We start from the raw sequence: 16,787 nt of genomic DNA, 5'->3' as shown, positions 1-16,787 counted from the left end.
GCAGATGTATTGATTGTCCATGGAAAAATGGTACTAAATTCTCAGGCTATTTTGTAACAGACAATGAACTTGTAAGAAAAGATGTTTTGAAAGTGTCATGAAAACACTATTAGATATTAAATATGGGAAGCAAATGTTTCAGCTAGTATAATTCACTTTTCTTATGTGCCAAGATTACAGTTTACTCGTTTGTCAGCACTCATTCCAATCATATTGAATTCATTGTATCTGAACCCTCACTCTAAGAGACTTAGATATCCAATGTCTCAGGGGCTGCTGTATGGCATTTTCCAAGGTAGCAAGAACGGAAGAACAGAACACCAACAAGGTTACTTGAGGCTGACTAATGCCACTTGAATTGCCAGTGAAACAAGTGTAGGTGGAAGTACCTGTGTAGAACAAGTTTCTCCAGAGATGACAGATGACCTAGGACTATCTACTACAGCTGAGCTGGTTGTATGTGTCATGAAAACTGCTGACACCTCCCTGAGCCAGCTAGAACAAAGCATGATGGAACGATACCTTGTGACACATCAGTCTTTCTTTAATTGCCTTGGAGAGTTGACTTTTGCTCTGCTCTCCCCCCCCACCCCCAGTTTATTTTTTTTTTTAACTAACCCTGTGGTTTGTTTCATATTTATCAGCTCAGAAGTCATGTCAGCATCAACTTTTTTAGATGGCCTTCCAGGATTCCTGTATTCATGTTCTTTTGGGACAGATGAAAATTGCAGAAGATGCGCCCTACGCCTTTCCTCTGCTTTGACATTGGCTGTGTTATGTGTAATGCTGGTCCGTCTCCCAAGGGGATATTGCCCCTTCAGGGAGAGAGAGGCCAGCTACATTTTGTTCTTTAGCATTTTACATTTGTTATATAAAAGATATTTTGAAAGCATTTGTATTATAACACTGTTTTATTTATCTTTGATTTTATTTAGTTACACATTCTCTGGGAACATAGTAATGTTTTAGTCTTTCAGAATTTGCTTAGTAGCTCAAATGGAGCTAGAGTGAGACTAATCAGGACCAGAGCATAATCCCACATCGGAGATTGAGTTCAGATTTCCTAGGATGAAGAGATATCTACGCCCTTCAGGCACAAGACCAACCCCAAGGGGCAGCCCTATATCCTGACAGCCGAGATGGAAAGATCTTTCTCATTTCTGAGAAAGATAAGAGAATCCATTATTCGCTGAACTGAAGTACTGAGTGGAGAAAAACCCCATCAACAACCCCAATCACAGTAGACGGCTCACTTACCCAAGTAAATGGCTGACGAAGACCTCCTGAGATAGTTGGACATCTGGCCTGCTGCTTTGTGAGAAAAGTCTTGCGCTCTCAGGAGATACTCGACAGCTCCAGCCGTGAAGTGATAGACCCTACCAACTGGTGGAACTTTTCCACATGAGGCTGTGCCAAGGGGGAATTTCTCTTGGAACCGTTGACAGAAGAGATATAATTACGTGTCTTTTCTAATATTTCTTTGCACTTTGCAAAATTACAATTACAACTGACACTTTCATAAACGATAAGAACTGAAACCAACAGCAACCCATGGGTATAATTATGAGAAAATATATAAAAATTGTCATGCGAGAGACCAAACACTCGTTTGTATCCTACACACCTTTCATTGTTTAAATCCATGGTGAACAAAAAGTGCAAACACCATGCATATAGTAAAAAAGATTACCAAAGTTCCAGTCTGTCAGAGTGCAGCAAAACATCTTACCTCAACTGTAGCTTGATCATGGTATACGAGTGGGTTTATCACCATACACACCCACCTACCACCAATTAACTACCCTGATACCAAGTTTCAACAACCAATTCCAGTTCTTGCTAAAGAATACTACTTTATAAAAGGTGGTGGTTGTATTCCTGCTGGAATAAATATAATGCTGTAACTAGCATGTCAGCTGCTCAAAGTTCAAATATTACCCATACAACAAAATGTGAACATGAAATGGATGGCTGGTTAATAATTTTCGTAGTAAATTGATTATTTTTCTATAAACCAAAGGACAGAAAAACTAATCCTGATATTATATTTCATACTTTCAATTAAATGGGTAAAAAATACACATTTCCTGTTGGCAATTAAATTTTTTCTCCAGTTATACAAGTCTATTATGAGTGATTTAACAGTTTAAATGAAACAGTCAAGTCTGTATATAATGTTACCTTTAAATTAAAATATTTTCATAATGGCTACCTTTTTAATGTTAAGTAACTTTTTTCTCCTTTTCACTGCTATTTTTCTCCTTCTCACTGCTATCTTGGGACAATTCAAGCTGATGAATCTGTCAAAATAAAAATGTTTTATTAGTGTTGAACAGGTACATACTTTAGTACAAATAAATGCACTTTCCTCACAGATCATCATCAAATACCAGCATGAAAATTAATTTTCTTCGTTTTCAAACAGATAACTCTACACCAGGTTTAATAGTACTGCCAGTTCATGTTGGGGGTGGGCAACACCAGCATACATACCAAAAGTAGCACACTAACAAAGTCTTTCCAAAACTCTCAGTGAAAAAAAAAAATCTAAATTACAAGTTTCTGTTAAGATATTTGATATTACCCTTCATTAAAAAAAAAAAAATTAGTCTTTGAGATGAGACTAACTGAAACACACTGAAAATGTCTTCAACCAAATAGCTGGAAGTGGCCTTGAAGAACTGTGGGAGACACTGTATGCAAAGAACAGTGTTTTTCATATGATGATGGGACGTGCTTATGCCGGGAGTCTTCTAGCTAAATTCTTACACAACGTGCATTAGAAGTACTATTATTATTCATCTTTAGGTAACAAAACTCATAAGAATTACAAATCTGCTAATGTCCATTCTAACATTCACTCCACTTCGGGGTTCAGAACTAGTACCTGGACAATTTATGAATTAGAAAAAATCACAATTTGTCGTAAATTGTATTTTTCCTAACTATACAAACCTGAGGTCCTTCAACATAAAGAATGTACTTACGGCGTAGCTGGAATTACAGCCGTTGAATCTTGAACAAGGTGGTTAGGCAGTAACTATGGTGGGGCAGGCTAGCCTGCCTGGATGTAAACACTCCACTTTGCCTTTCAGCCCAGGTTCAGATTGAGGGGTGGCATGAGGTGGGCATATCTGTAAAGGACCTCAGGTTTGTATAGTTAGGAAAAATACAATTTACGACAAATTGTGATTTATTCCGACAAGTAATACAAACCCTTGGTCCTTTAACATAAGGAAGACTCACTGATTGGTGGGAGGAATTTGAGTGAGCCTCTAAGACTGACTGGAGTTCTGCGCACCTAGGCTACTCCTCCTGGTCGTAAGAGCGAGGAAGAGTGCCCTGCTGCCTCTGACAACTTGATCGGACTATAGGAGCTGCATGATCAAGAGTCAGACTATTGGGCCTTTTCGAAATTAGTGAGGAATCATAACTCATCTGAAAAAGGGCTGTGAAGAATATTGGCGTCGGAGACATTAATGCAAAGTTCTTGGAAGGGTTTGCATTATTGTCAGTCTCCTTACTCCCCTTGCTAGAGGAAGGAGCAGGATTGCTTCTATGATTCTGATAAAAATCATAAAAAAGATGTTCTATGTGTAAGCTTACCACATCAATCATCCGACCAGCCAGTGTGAGTTCGAGTCCTATCCTCAATCCGAAGGACGAGGCATAGCAGGGGGAGAGCCAGTCACTCTCACATACTTCTTACCTCTACAACTGCACACCATGGACGAGATGCAATTTGTCCTCTTGATGGAGCTGGGTAAGCAAACACAACTTGCAAGCATCCACCACTGGTTCAGGAAAATGAGGTTCCAAGAACCTGTGGGCAGTTCCGAAGGGAAAGAAAGATATGGTCGCAATGACCTATCCATCTTCCTGTCCGACATATTCTTCGGAGTGATGTCCAATACCCATCTACTGGTCTATCCATCTCCAGTGAAATCTCTCGTGGTCTCGTATCCCACTGCAGCGTAGTCTCTCTCTCGCGGTCTCGTATCCCACTGCGGCGAAGTCTCTCACGGTCTCGTCGTCTCCACAATGGATAAAGACACCGACACTCCATGGTGGGAGTCGATAGTTACAGGTACCGGAACACGCCAGAAGGACAAAGTAATGACTGATCTGGATCAACCGATACAAAGTCCACAGCGTAGTTCGTGACGGGATCAGATGCTTCGACAGCTGCCGACTGACTGTGTTTGGTTATGTGAGGTGAGCAGTCCATGCATCCGAGACGTAGTCACGTGACCCTCGTCTTTTGAGGGGCTATGCCGAGAGACCATACAAATCGTCTATCTGTTACCACCGATACTGGAAGGCAAGATGATGATTCTCTCAAGGCATGTGCATAACAGACGAAAGTCAATTGCCTTCTAGAGACCGAGGTCCCTGATGGCAAGACAGAAGTTCTCATAGTAGTTGAATCTCAACTAAGGAGAAACAATACTATGTGCCGTTGAAGACAAAGGTGATAAGCGAATGCCGACCTACATCTTCACAGCCGAATCGAGAGAAGTTAACTCTCAAGATCCTGAACGTAGAAAAGTCCCGCTGATGATACCAACCCACGAAGACGGCTTAATCCTTGTTATTTTACAGAGGACTGAAAACACTAAACCGCTACTTCATTGCTGTTCGGTGAGAAGTTGGAGTTGCAATGAAAGCGGAGCGCTTTTCAGTAATGAAAACACAGGGATTGTACTGCCTGAAGAACCGCTTCTCATGGGCTGAATCATCTTCTTCTTCTTCCCAGCTTTATCCAGGGAGGACATCTATATACTTGGAAGTAGAGCTGGCAGGGCAGGGAACAGATGTCTTCTGTTATACATCTACAATTCGGGGTGGACAATGAACAATTGCACACCTACAAATACGAGATATATTTAGCCCTTTAACGTCGATTGGACGTATTAAACATCGATATAAATTGTCTGTTGGGTGCCGATTGGACGTATGGTACGTCGATATAAAAAAGTTTTTTTAAAAATTCGCGGAAAAATAGTTATAGGCCTACTACCCGAAAACTTTTGAATCACGCGCCTTGGGGGATGCTGGGAGCTCACGGATCAAGGCATTGTTTTGTTTACAATCGTTACCCAGGCGCGCAAGCGCGAATTTCATTCTTCTTGCACTAAAAAGCATCAGCGACACATCTCAGAAATTATTTCATCACTTTGACATCATTTTTGCACCATTTTATATTAGCCGTTACATGGAGTATTGTATATGAAAATGCGCAATTTCATGTAGAATATAACAATAAAACAACTCATGGTTGTAGCTTTTATCAGTTTTGAAATATTTTCATATAAATAACGATGTGCCAAAATTTAAACCTTCGGTCAACTTTGACTCTACCGAAATGGTCGAAAAACGCAATTGTAAGCTAAAACTCTTATATTCAAGTAATATTCAATCATTTACCTTCATTTTGCAACAAATTGGAAGTCTCTAGCACAATATTTCGATTTATGGTGAATTTATGAAAAAACTTTTTCCTTACGTCCACGCGGTAACTCTTCCGAAAAAATCATAAATTTTTTCATCCGATTTTCGTAATGTTTGCACCATTTTAAATTACCTGTTACATAAAGTTTTATATATGGAAATGTGCGCAATCTCATGTAAAATACAACAATAAACAACCCATGGTTGTAGCTTTTATCAGTTTTGAAATATTTTCATATAAATAACGATAAGTGCCAAAATATCAACCTTCGGTCAAATTTGACTCGACCCAAATGGTTGAAAAACGCAATTGTAAGCTAAAACTCTTACAATCTAGTAATATTCAACCATTTACCTTTATTTTGCAATAAATTGGAAGTCTCTAGCACAATATTTTGATTTATGGTGAATTTATGAATAAAAATAACATTTTCCTTACGTCTGCGCGGTAACTCATCCGAAAAAAATCAGAAATTTTTTCGTCCGATTGTCATAACGTTTGCACCATTTTAAATTAGCCGTTACATAAAGTTTTAGTATATATGAAAATGTGCGCAATTTCATGTAGAATACAACAAAAAACAACCCATGGTTGTAGCTTTTATCAGTTTTGAAATATTTTCATATAAATAACGATAAGTGCCAAAATTTCAACCTTCGGTCAACTTTGACTCGACCGAAATGGTAAAAAAACACAATTGTAAGCTAAAACTATTACATTCTAGTAATATTTAATAATTTACCTTTATTTTGCAACAAATTGGAAGTCTCTAGCACAATATTTTGATTTATGGTGAATTTATGAAATAAACTTTTTCCTTACATCCGAGCGGTAACACTTCCGAAAAAATATAAATTTTTTTCGTCCGATTGTCGTAATGTTTGCACCATTTTAAATTAGCCGTTGCATAAAGTTTTATATATGAAAATGTGTGCAATTTCATGTATAATACAACAAAAAACAACCCATGGTTGTAGCTTTTTATCAGTTCTGAAATATTTTCATATAAATAATGATAAATAGAAAAAATTCTTCCTTCGGTCAACTTTAACTCGACCGAAATGGTCGAAAACTGCAATTGTAAGCTACAACACTTACAGTCTAGTAATATTCAATCAATTACCTTCATTTCACAACAAACATGAAGTCTCTAGTACAATATTTCGATTTATGGTGAATTTTTTAAAATTGCTTTTTTTTTACGTCTGCACGTTACAAATTCATGCATCATTTTGTGATAATATTTTCTCTGTTGCCTTGATCGTTTTACAATGTGTTATGTACCAAAATGATCGCAATTTCGTGTACAATACAATGAAAAAAACATTAACTCGTTAGCTTCAACAGTTTTGCTCACAGCGCGATTTGTATACAATTATATATGAAATTTTTTTTGCACCGTCATATATCCCAATATTTATATATGATAATGATATTTTTTTTCATTTCTGATGGTTGCATACTAAACTTCAGGCAATGACAAAAAAAAGGAGCCAAAAATGAACTCTTTATCTTGAAAACTAAGTGTGCTGTGATTTTTTGAAAAAACATATTTTCCACTTTGGTGCTCACTTGCAAACGCCGCCGGCAAACGGGAGACGATTTTTAAAATACCGCTTCGGCGTTTAAGGTTTAATATCAAACACCGTATATGCATAATTATTTAAAACACACACACACACAGGATCCCACCGGGAAAAAAGATCAACGACCAATCACCTGGAGCTCACAAACATACGTCTTCATCGAAAGACGGCTGAAAGCCGCCTAACCACCTTGTTCAAGATTCAACGGCCATAATTCCAGCTACGCCGAAGTACTTTCCTTATGTTAAAGGACCGAGGGTTTGCATTACATGTCGGAACAATATATACATTAGACAAAAAAAAAATCCTGTACAGGCAGTCCCCGGGTTACGATGGGTTCGGCTTACAATGTTCCGAGGTTAAGGCGCTATTCAATTAAATTCATTTGAAATTACTTCCAGGGTTACGACGCATGTTCCAGGGTTACGATGTCTACAACTCTGATCTGGCAGAAGAAATATGACACCAAAAATGCAAAATAATCAATATTTGGAGGTTTTTTGATGAAAAATGCAATAAGAATGCAGTATAGATTCAAAATTTCCGGTAGCGACACCGATATGTGTGTAGGTGACAGTCTCGGCCTCCCCCCCCCCCCCCCCCCCCCCCACCCCCCCCCCCCCGCGAGAAGGTTAGGAACAACACAGCCAATTAACTCATTCCGTTTCTGCGACTCCTGGTGTAAACATCTGGTGTCGGCAGCAGTTATTAAATTTTCGCCGGTCATTTACCAGATTTCGGTATACAAACCGAGAGTGGAATAACATCAGCCAAAAGCTTCAGGATGAGTTTTTTCCTTGTTTTATTGCATATCACTGAAGTAGTACATCTTTAGTTCACATTTACAGCGACTTGCAGTTAATTAGTCAACTACTATTTGACGAGTGTCGAACTATAATATGTAAACATTGGTTGTATTGGACCAATGTTTACGCTTGTTAGCAATCAGATATTGTTCGATAACATGTTTCAGTAGCGATCTTTTGATTAAATCATTTTCACAATGAGTAATGCAACAAAGTGAGATGTCACTTAACTAATAAGGAAGTTGTGTAATAGTGGAAACCCTGCATTAGCTATCTTCCGGATAGAGTAGCATAATAATGTAAACATTGCATTCGTTATCAGAACGATGTTGGTGTTGAATTTTATTTCCGCAAAAACGTGTTGGCAGGATTAATAATTATTGTTTTAAGGTGTTTTCACCACTTTAGCTTGTTAGCATGTCTGCTACTGAACAAATTTGCAATATATTTAAATGCTTATCAATCTTTTCAACTTCAGTGTAAAAGTTTAATGTAGCAGGAGAGAATTAGTTATGGATTTTCGGAGGGCGGTCTATTGAAATCCTATTAAAAACAAGAATAAAATTATTATTATTGATATTTTTATTGTTGATGTAATAGTATTACTGGAAACAACTTGAAAACGTACAAGAGCCCACTACAGAGAGAACACCCCTATAGAGGGCTGTACTTAAAACCATTAAGGCAACAAAGTAATGTTGATTTAGCATGCGGCCTTAGCTTGAATCAAATCAAAACTGTTAAGTAGCTAGAATGACGAAAGAGTATGCTTGCCTTCAAAGCTTTAGGCCTAACTGGGCCGAATTATTCGGGCTGATCTTATCTTTAGCCATATGTTTGATGTAAGATTATCTCATGCATTTATCTCATAGTTTACTGAGCCCAGTAGTGGACGCCTAGTAGCGTCCACAAGCGTCTAGCGGATCTGTGGCAGCGTACAGTTGACCCTAGTAGCGCCCACGAGCGTCCGGTGGATCTGCGGCACCAGGCGCCTAGTATGAACATGGCGCCGAGCGCGAAGTTGCATCCATGGCGCCAAGCATCCAGCAGTTCCGAGCTCTCAGTATTGTAGCTACACAGGTATTCAAGTAGTTTTTTTGTGATACATGGACACCTAGTCAGATAACACTCAATCCCAGTTATTTTTTCTCTCCTGCTACTAGCTCTTTAATTTTAATTATATAACTTGTCCAGTGGTTATACAGCTATAAGTTCCACTTATAGCTGTGTAGTTGATGGATAGGTATTATTAAAAATTATTTTATAAATGTCATTTTTATTATAAAAATTTAATTTGTACCACATGCTCCTTTGCTTGTCTCCCTCGCCTCCTTCCCATATCATTGCCAGTGGTATTGAGATTAGCAATGTTAACCCTGTGAAAAGGAAGTGTTGTGCAGTGGAGAAGGTGCTGTTTGTCCCCTGATTCTCCTAGGCAAAGGTCCCTGTCAAACTTCCCAGCACCTGGGAAGAGGCATACTGGTAGCCCAAAGGAGGTCAGTGGGATTTGCCCACGGACAGTCGCCCCCTTAGGCGGTCCTGTTGTTAAATCCCAGGTCGTGACATAGTGCCATTGAAAAGGCATCTATAAGGAAGTGTTTTGTCTTTCCACAAGTGGGTTGAGCCAGTGGCGCTTTATTGCAGTGTCTCCTCCACTGTAAAGGAGGACTCGTAATATGTTGCGTTCTGTCCCTCCCAAGAAGACCAGAGTGTTACAAGAGGACCAACGTCCTTCTTGCAGATTCTGGGACAGTCCAGAATGCTTTTCACACAATGACAATGGCTTAGAGGGTCAGTGTAGTGAAAGGATACCCTTTTCCTAGATTCGAGGAAGTTGTCCTTTGGGTGTCCATCAGATAAGGTTGCATGCAGGGAAAGTTCTGATTGTCTGTTGGCGCCAGACCTCTTTCCTCCTATGCTCCCTATTCCAGATAGTTCCTTTGTGTTAGAATCTAGCTCTTAAAAAGTGTACAGCAATTGAGCATCTCTTGGTGACTGTGCGTCCTTCTTGAGCAGGAAGGGACTCTGTCCTGCCTTCTGTATCTAAAGTAATTCAAGCCTCCCATTGGGGCAAGAGTGGAAGACCATCCATTGGCGCCTAGGCTTCAACAAGTGATTGAGCGCTCATTGTCGCAGTAGTGCCTACTGGTGCATGTTTTACCTCTTCTTCAAGAGCGCTCACTGGTCTCAAGTACCACTTAGATCAAGGAATGTTCGGTGCTGGATGAGAATTTTTACGAACCTTTAACGACAGTTCCATGGAATTACCTTCTTTTATGTTGGGCATTCTGAAGAAGACGAGAGATCTCATGTTCTTTCACCACCAAATAGTGTATCACAGGTAGCTTCTGACCTCCAGATGAAGTGAACCCCGGACTTTATCTCTCTCTCACTCAACCAAGTATTCTGGCGTTACCACTACTAGCTCACACCCTTCTCCTTCCACGTGCGCTCAGCTCTTTCATGGCAAGGAAGTTCTAGGTCATTCCATAGATCGGGGGAAGAGGACGTATCAACCCTCGAACCATTAGGAAATCCTCCTCCAAATTCCTGCTAAGAAATGAAGAGGCAGTCCTCCGGGCACCTGCAGGGGAAAGGTTCTGCCAATTTGAATGAACTGGGAAGCAAGAGGAGCAGAACCTTGGATCGTATAATGTTGAGAGAAGGCTACAACATTCTTTACGAGAATGTTCCACCCTTATTCAGCTCTCCAATAGCTTTAGCGTACTCTGAAAATTCAGAATTCAGACATTTATTGCCCAGTCAAGAGAAGTTTCATCACTTGCAGAATAAGGCCATGCCTTAGAGTTATTAGTAGCCTACTAACTCCTGGATTTTATAACTGATTATTAGTAAGTCCCCCAAGGCCTCAGGGGGCTTGAGGCCCTTGTTAGAGGTGAGCACTTTGAATGTTTTTGTCCAAAGACAAAAACTCATAATGGAAAGAATCAGACAGTTTTTTGTTCCTTCATCAAGGGGACTGGATGGTGTCCATCGATATGGACGATGCATAGTTCCATATCCCAATTCATCGAGGCTCAAAGAAGTTTCAACACCTCAGCGGCGTGATTGGTATGGTACTGGCGTCACACCTCAGTGGTCGCAGGTTCGGTTCTCGGCCATTCCATTGAGGAGTGAGAGATGTGTATTTCTGGTGACAGCAGTTCACTCTTGACATGGTTCGGAAGTCACGTAAAGCCGTTGGTCCCATTGCTGAATAACCACTGGTTCCATGCAATGTAAAAGCACCATACAAGCAAACAAACAAACAAACCAAAACAAAACAAATTAGTTTCTTCGTTTCGTCTTCAGAGAGAGTGCCAATTTATGGCTCCGTGCTTTGGGTTTTCAACAGCCACACAAGTGTTTAACTACTCTCAGCCTAGCCCCCATTGTTAATGGCTGCAACTAGTCGGGATAAAAAATGTCTCTTTACCTGGAATATTGGCTTCTTTGGTCACATTCATAGAAGTTCACAGAGGATGTGCAGAAAATTCCATCATTGGCAGGAGTTGGGACTTCTGATAAACTTGAGGAAGTTACAGTTAGTCTCCCGTTTGGATTTTGTCTTTTTGGGGATGAGGATAGACTCGGATGCTTTCGGGCTTTTCCATCCCCACAAAGAGTGGAGTCATGCCTTCAGTAGGTGGACCATTTGCTAGCCCTTAAAGATTGCTCAGCAAAGGAATGGAGGAGCCTGCTGGGCACCCTAGCCTCTATAGAACAGTTTTTGTCGTTTGGCAATTTCACACGAGGAATCTCCAGCCCTTCCTAAAGATAACTGGAAAGAGAAAATTTCCAGACTCATTTGTGTTCCAGGCAACATCTGAAGTAAAGGAGGACCTGTCTTGGTGGAGATCAGAAGGGAAGTCCCTTCTTCCTCTGAGACCCAACCTGGTATTCTATTCAGATACGTCCAATCCAGGTTGGGGAGACAGAGTATTGGGGACATTCCATGCTATTAGAAGTTTGCGGATCTGGTCCACAATAAAGTAGTAACTGTCTGCTCGGACAGCCCTCCCTTACATCAAGAAACAGGGAGGAAAGCATTTTTTCTCTCTGGGAAGCAGCAAGAACCCTTCTGCTATGGACAGACAGGAACCACACCAGAATCCTAACAAGTTCATACAAGGGAAATTCAGCATCCTGGCAGTTTAATTAAGCCACAAGAAGCAAAATCTTCCCACTGTGTTGTATTTTAGCAGAACTAGCTCCTTCTGATAGGAACTGGACGGCAACTACAGTCAAGTGCTTTATTGCAGGGAGAAGAGTGGAACTCTGGCTAGATGGTCTGGTGTTTCCTAGAACCTGAAGCCCAGACCAGATTTAACCCAAGATGTTATGGTGAGGACATATGCGTCTCGTCCTCGGATTAGGACATCTTGCCATTTACCCTAATGGTCTTTTTCTTCTGAGACTCAGATTTAAGAGAAGCATTTACATCTTGTTAGCAAAGCTAATGACATTAAGTACAACCTCTACCTCATTAGCTTTTAAGAGCTATATATCTCATACGTCCATTGTGCATTCGACCTACTGGTAGTGTGATCATTCATCATTTCCCATGGAGTAAGAGAAATTTTTGGAAAATTGCTAATGTAGGCAGTACCTTGAAAATTTTAATTACTGGCATGGTATTGAGGAAGAAAGCATAGGATTCCCTCCTATTGTCCGAACCTTCACCTGGTAGCGAAGGATCGAAGTTTAGGGAGCCAAGAGGGTACAATGTACCCAGAGCACCCGACACATAGTGGACGGGTTGTGGGTTTTACTTGAGTGTAGGTGACATAATAATCTGGTTGTTTTTTGTTATGGTACTGTGCCCAGGGCAAGGGCAAATTGTAGTCCTTGTGAGCAATTGGAATCATCCTTGCTACAAGGCTCCCCCTTAAATAGAGGCAATCCTCGGCTTTACTGCCGCACCACTACAGGTTAAGTTGAGCACCAACCAAAGGCAGTCTCTACTGCAAGCTCTCTTAACTAACAAGGAACAACAAGCATTGTTTCAATGCTAGCAACTTATCTATTTCTAATTCATTACATGACTTAACATTTTAGAGTAGAGTATGTCCATTTATCCCACTTCCTGTCAATGTAATTACTGGGTAAGTTGCATAATTAAAAATGATGTTTTTATAATAAAACAAAGTTTAATTATACTTACCCAGTAATTACATGATCAGAGCCCTCCCTCCTCCCCGCTGATGGACATAAGCATAAACGGAATGAGCTAATTGGCTGTGTTGTTCCTAACCTTCTCGCTAGGGGGAGCGAGACTGTGTCACCTACACACTTATCGGTGTCGCTACCGCGAATTTTGAATCTATACTGCTGCGAATAACATAAACTATAGCTATGTAATTACTGGGTAAGTATAATTAAAACTTTGTTTTATTAGAAAAACATCATGTTTGTATACTTCTTGCTAGAAATTCTGGAATACCTCTTGCTAAACATAGAGTCCAGCCTATCAACCATTGCTGTAAAGAATGCCTCTGAAGGGTTGCCAATCGATTGCAATGATATAATTTCATGGATGAGGCTGGTAGTGATGTCACAGTAACAAGTGGAGGGAGTGACGTCACCGAAGCAGACATCACAGGTGGGAAGGTCACTGGGAGTGATGTCTCAGCATCCAGACTGACAGCCAGTGTCAATAGCCTCGCTGACGGCAAGATAAAGGACAACCCAGGATTCGTCATAGTTGTTGATGGTATCCCACTAAGCTGCAGCACACGCGAGCCAAAGTAGTGGAGGCCAGGAGAAGGGAGAACAGCTGGGGGAGCTAGAGCAGGAAGGCAAGCAGCCATGATATGTGAAAGATGAATCAATGGAAGAAAAGGAAGGAGACAGGGCATCAACGTTGGATGAAGCAGAAGGAAAAATTCTGGAAGAAGGGGAAGCAGCACTGTCCACAGCGGCACAGGCCAGGAACAAATATTCTGGGAAAGGATTAGCAATATTACAAAAAATTGAACGGCACCTGCTGCAAGTCGAATGGAGGTCAGTAAGAGAAGCTAAACACCTGGAACAGGGAAATCCTTGCACTCCCAGACATGAGCTAACAGGTCCTAGTCTTGGGTGAATCCATAACACAGATGGCACACATACCCAAAAGCATGAATAAATCGCAGGGAAAACAAAGAAACCAGCTTGGGCAGGAGGAGAGCAAATGCAAACATCCACACTCCAAGGAGGTCGAAGTAAGACTACTCCAAGGATGGCGAAGAAAGACTAAGTGCGTCACAGGATGCAAACATAGTCAAGTGTCCAGTCTTTACCACATATACGCATTGTTGCCAGATGCCACAGATTCCTTCCATTACAATCTTTGATTGTTTTTAACCAGTTTCAAGCTTGCACTAGAAGATTATCCTATTGTCAAGACAGGTTTGTTCCACAAATGAACCAAATTTTTATAACGTAACATATATACTCGCGTATCATGCCACTTTTGAAGCCCTAATTTTGGAGCTAATTTTAAGGGGGTCACATCTTACATGAGATATAAAATTTGAGTAAGTAATAATCATATATTAGTATCATATGATAAAATACAAACATAATAGACATGCATCTTTTCCATGGATATTTTAAAAAGTTTTGTTTTACTTCACTGAATCTAATAATATTATATATTTTCACATTACTATTTGTTTGTATTATTAAATACATAGCAATCATTATTTTGTTTTGGATATCAGCTGAGGCCGATTGTGAAGTAAGTTTGTTTTGCTGTGTTGAACTCAAATCAGAGCAACTTTCTTGCCTCTAATTGACGCAAATGAATCTCAAGATAATCTATTTATATGAGACAAGGTTATTTTACGTATTACAAAGTGTTTTCAAGTGGAAATATCACTTGAAAACGTATCGTTTGTGAATGAAATTTAGTTATTTTTTCGTTAGCAAATGGCGCTGAGGGCATGTTTATTGCGTAAACAAAAATCAACATTCCATTCGATATTTTCACTTGATCTCATCAGAATACTACGAGCTTTACGTATTTATCTTTTATTGGAGTGAAAACAGTGAAGTGTGTTCTTTTCATGCCCAAAAGTTTTGATTAAAACATGTTTCTCTCAAATTTTGTTTTAGGTCAAGTTTGATGGTACTATACCGAAGTTTGTAAAAGTTTTATCCACGTTGCCAATGCATGATAACAGTCGTTAGCGGATCAACATTCTTTCCCCATCTTCAACTAAAACTTACAGATTAAATTTAGCAGTATATGCCCTTGCCGATCTTTTACCCATAGCGAGTAAGGCTATAATACTATTATCATGCACCAGCAACAAGGATATAACTCCAGTAAACTTATGCCATCAAACACAATCGTAGATAAAATTGAGAGAAAATTATTTTAATCAAAACTTCAAGTCTTGAAAGAACACATTTTACTATTGTTTTCACGCCGATAAAAGATAAGTATCGTAACGGTAAAGTTCGTACTACGATGAAATGAAGTGAAAATAGCGAACGGAATTACGTAATATTTTTACACAATAAACATGCCCACAACGCAATCTGTTAACGAAAAAAATACTTTAGTTCATGAGACATAATAAATCCATATTTCGACTTAAAAACACTTTGTATAATGACAAATCACCTTGTCTCATATAAGTAGAGTATCTAGATATTTTCTGCTAACTAGAAGAAAGGCAATTCGCTCCGAAATGAGTTAAATACGGAGAAATAAACTTTTATTTGCCATCAACTGATTTCCAAACAAAACACTGACCACTTTGTTAGTATTTTATGATACAATAACATGAGAATACATACAATATTATTGGATACTGTAAATGTATAACTTTTTAAAAGAATCAGACAAGATGCATATTCATTGTGTATTTATTTCGTAAATATACGTAGCTGTCAGCAGCCTGACATTGCTCAATTAGGTATGCCGATGTCGGTCTGAATCTGATTCCTGTTTTGTGTCCATTTTTTCCCCCCGCTGATATGTTATAGTAGAATGCATTGAAACTAAAAAATTGGCTTATATTAATAAATTTCTAAATTATATCGTATATGTAGTATGCAGTATACTGAAGGCTAGGCTACTGTATTGGTATATATACGATATATGTACCACAATATCATCATCAACGTTTAGGCGAGGCTAATTTGTTAAATGTTATTCAATTTCTCTTTGTACTGAATCATCATAAGCCAATGTGCATTGAACCTATAGAAGTAGCTGAAATTAATAATTAGTATGCCATATATGTATAAAGTATGCTGTGTAGTGTACGCTACGCTACCCTATATGTAAAGATGGTACTGATTACCCTAGTGTAGGCTACGCTAGCATAATATTCTTACGGTAAATTAACATGGGCCGACTTACGTCCACATCGATTTATGACTGGTTGTTCGTAATCAATTGCGGTAGTAAGTCGACTACTACCTGTAATGTAAAAATATATCAATCCTATTCTCATTAACGTCATTTGTAATGTAACTATCGTACAATGGTTGAAATGCAAGCAAAAGGGCTGTTTTTATAGGATTGGTTGTTCACAACAAATCAGCTGTTTCTGGCTGTATGCATTTTCCAAAAAAGTATATCATTACTACCAATACTTTTTGCATTCTCTTTTACTTTTTTAAACTTAACTAGAAGATGGGATAGATTATGAGATGGAGGAAAAGGGGTTAGCCTAACTTAAAAATGGAATAGATAAAGAGGAGGAAAAGAGGTTAGCCTATAGTTAAATTATGGCCTCATAAATTTAACTCGCATGATAAGTGAGATACGTGATGAAATAATTTTTTGAGGGTGAAAATTTGGGGGTCGCATGATATGCGAGTATATATGGTAAATTAAATTACTTAGTAAATTATAAAAATTAATATTCATTACTGGAATTTGAAAAACACTACTTATCAGTAAACACAGTACATTAGATTTTTACTAAAACTTTCTACCAATTA

The 16,787-nt window shown here is 39.2% G+C and overlaps 1 protein-coding gene across 2 annotated transcripts in view; it reads right to left on the bottom strand.

Annotated features, from left to right (window-relative positions):
* Positions 1–2,083: 2,083 nt before the first annotated feature.
* Positions 2,084–16,787, bottom strand: part of LOC135217420 (uncharacterized) — an 84,549-nt gene continuing 69,845 nt past the window's right edge. For both annotated transcript variants that reach the window (XM_064253269.1, XM_064253270.1), the window contains exon 4: positions 2,084–2,300. In XM_064253269.1, coding sequence (XP_064109339.1) covers positions 2,223–2,300 — 78 coding nt within the window. In that variant the 3' untranslated portion in view covers positions 2,084–2,222. The remainder of the gene's footprint in view (positions 2,301–16,787) is intronic.

This window comes from Macrobrachium nipponense, chromosome 7, assembly GCF_015104395.2.
Source record: "Macrobrachium nipponense isolate FS-2020 chromosome 7, ASM1510439v2, whole genome shotgun sequence".
Taxonomy (NCBI): Eukaryota; Metazoa; Arthropoda; class Malacostraca; order Decapoda; family Palaemonidae; genus Macrobrachium; species Macrobrachium nipponense.
This window is presented reverse-complemented; position numbering and strand designations above follow the sequence as displayed.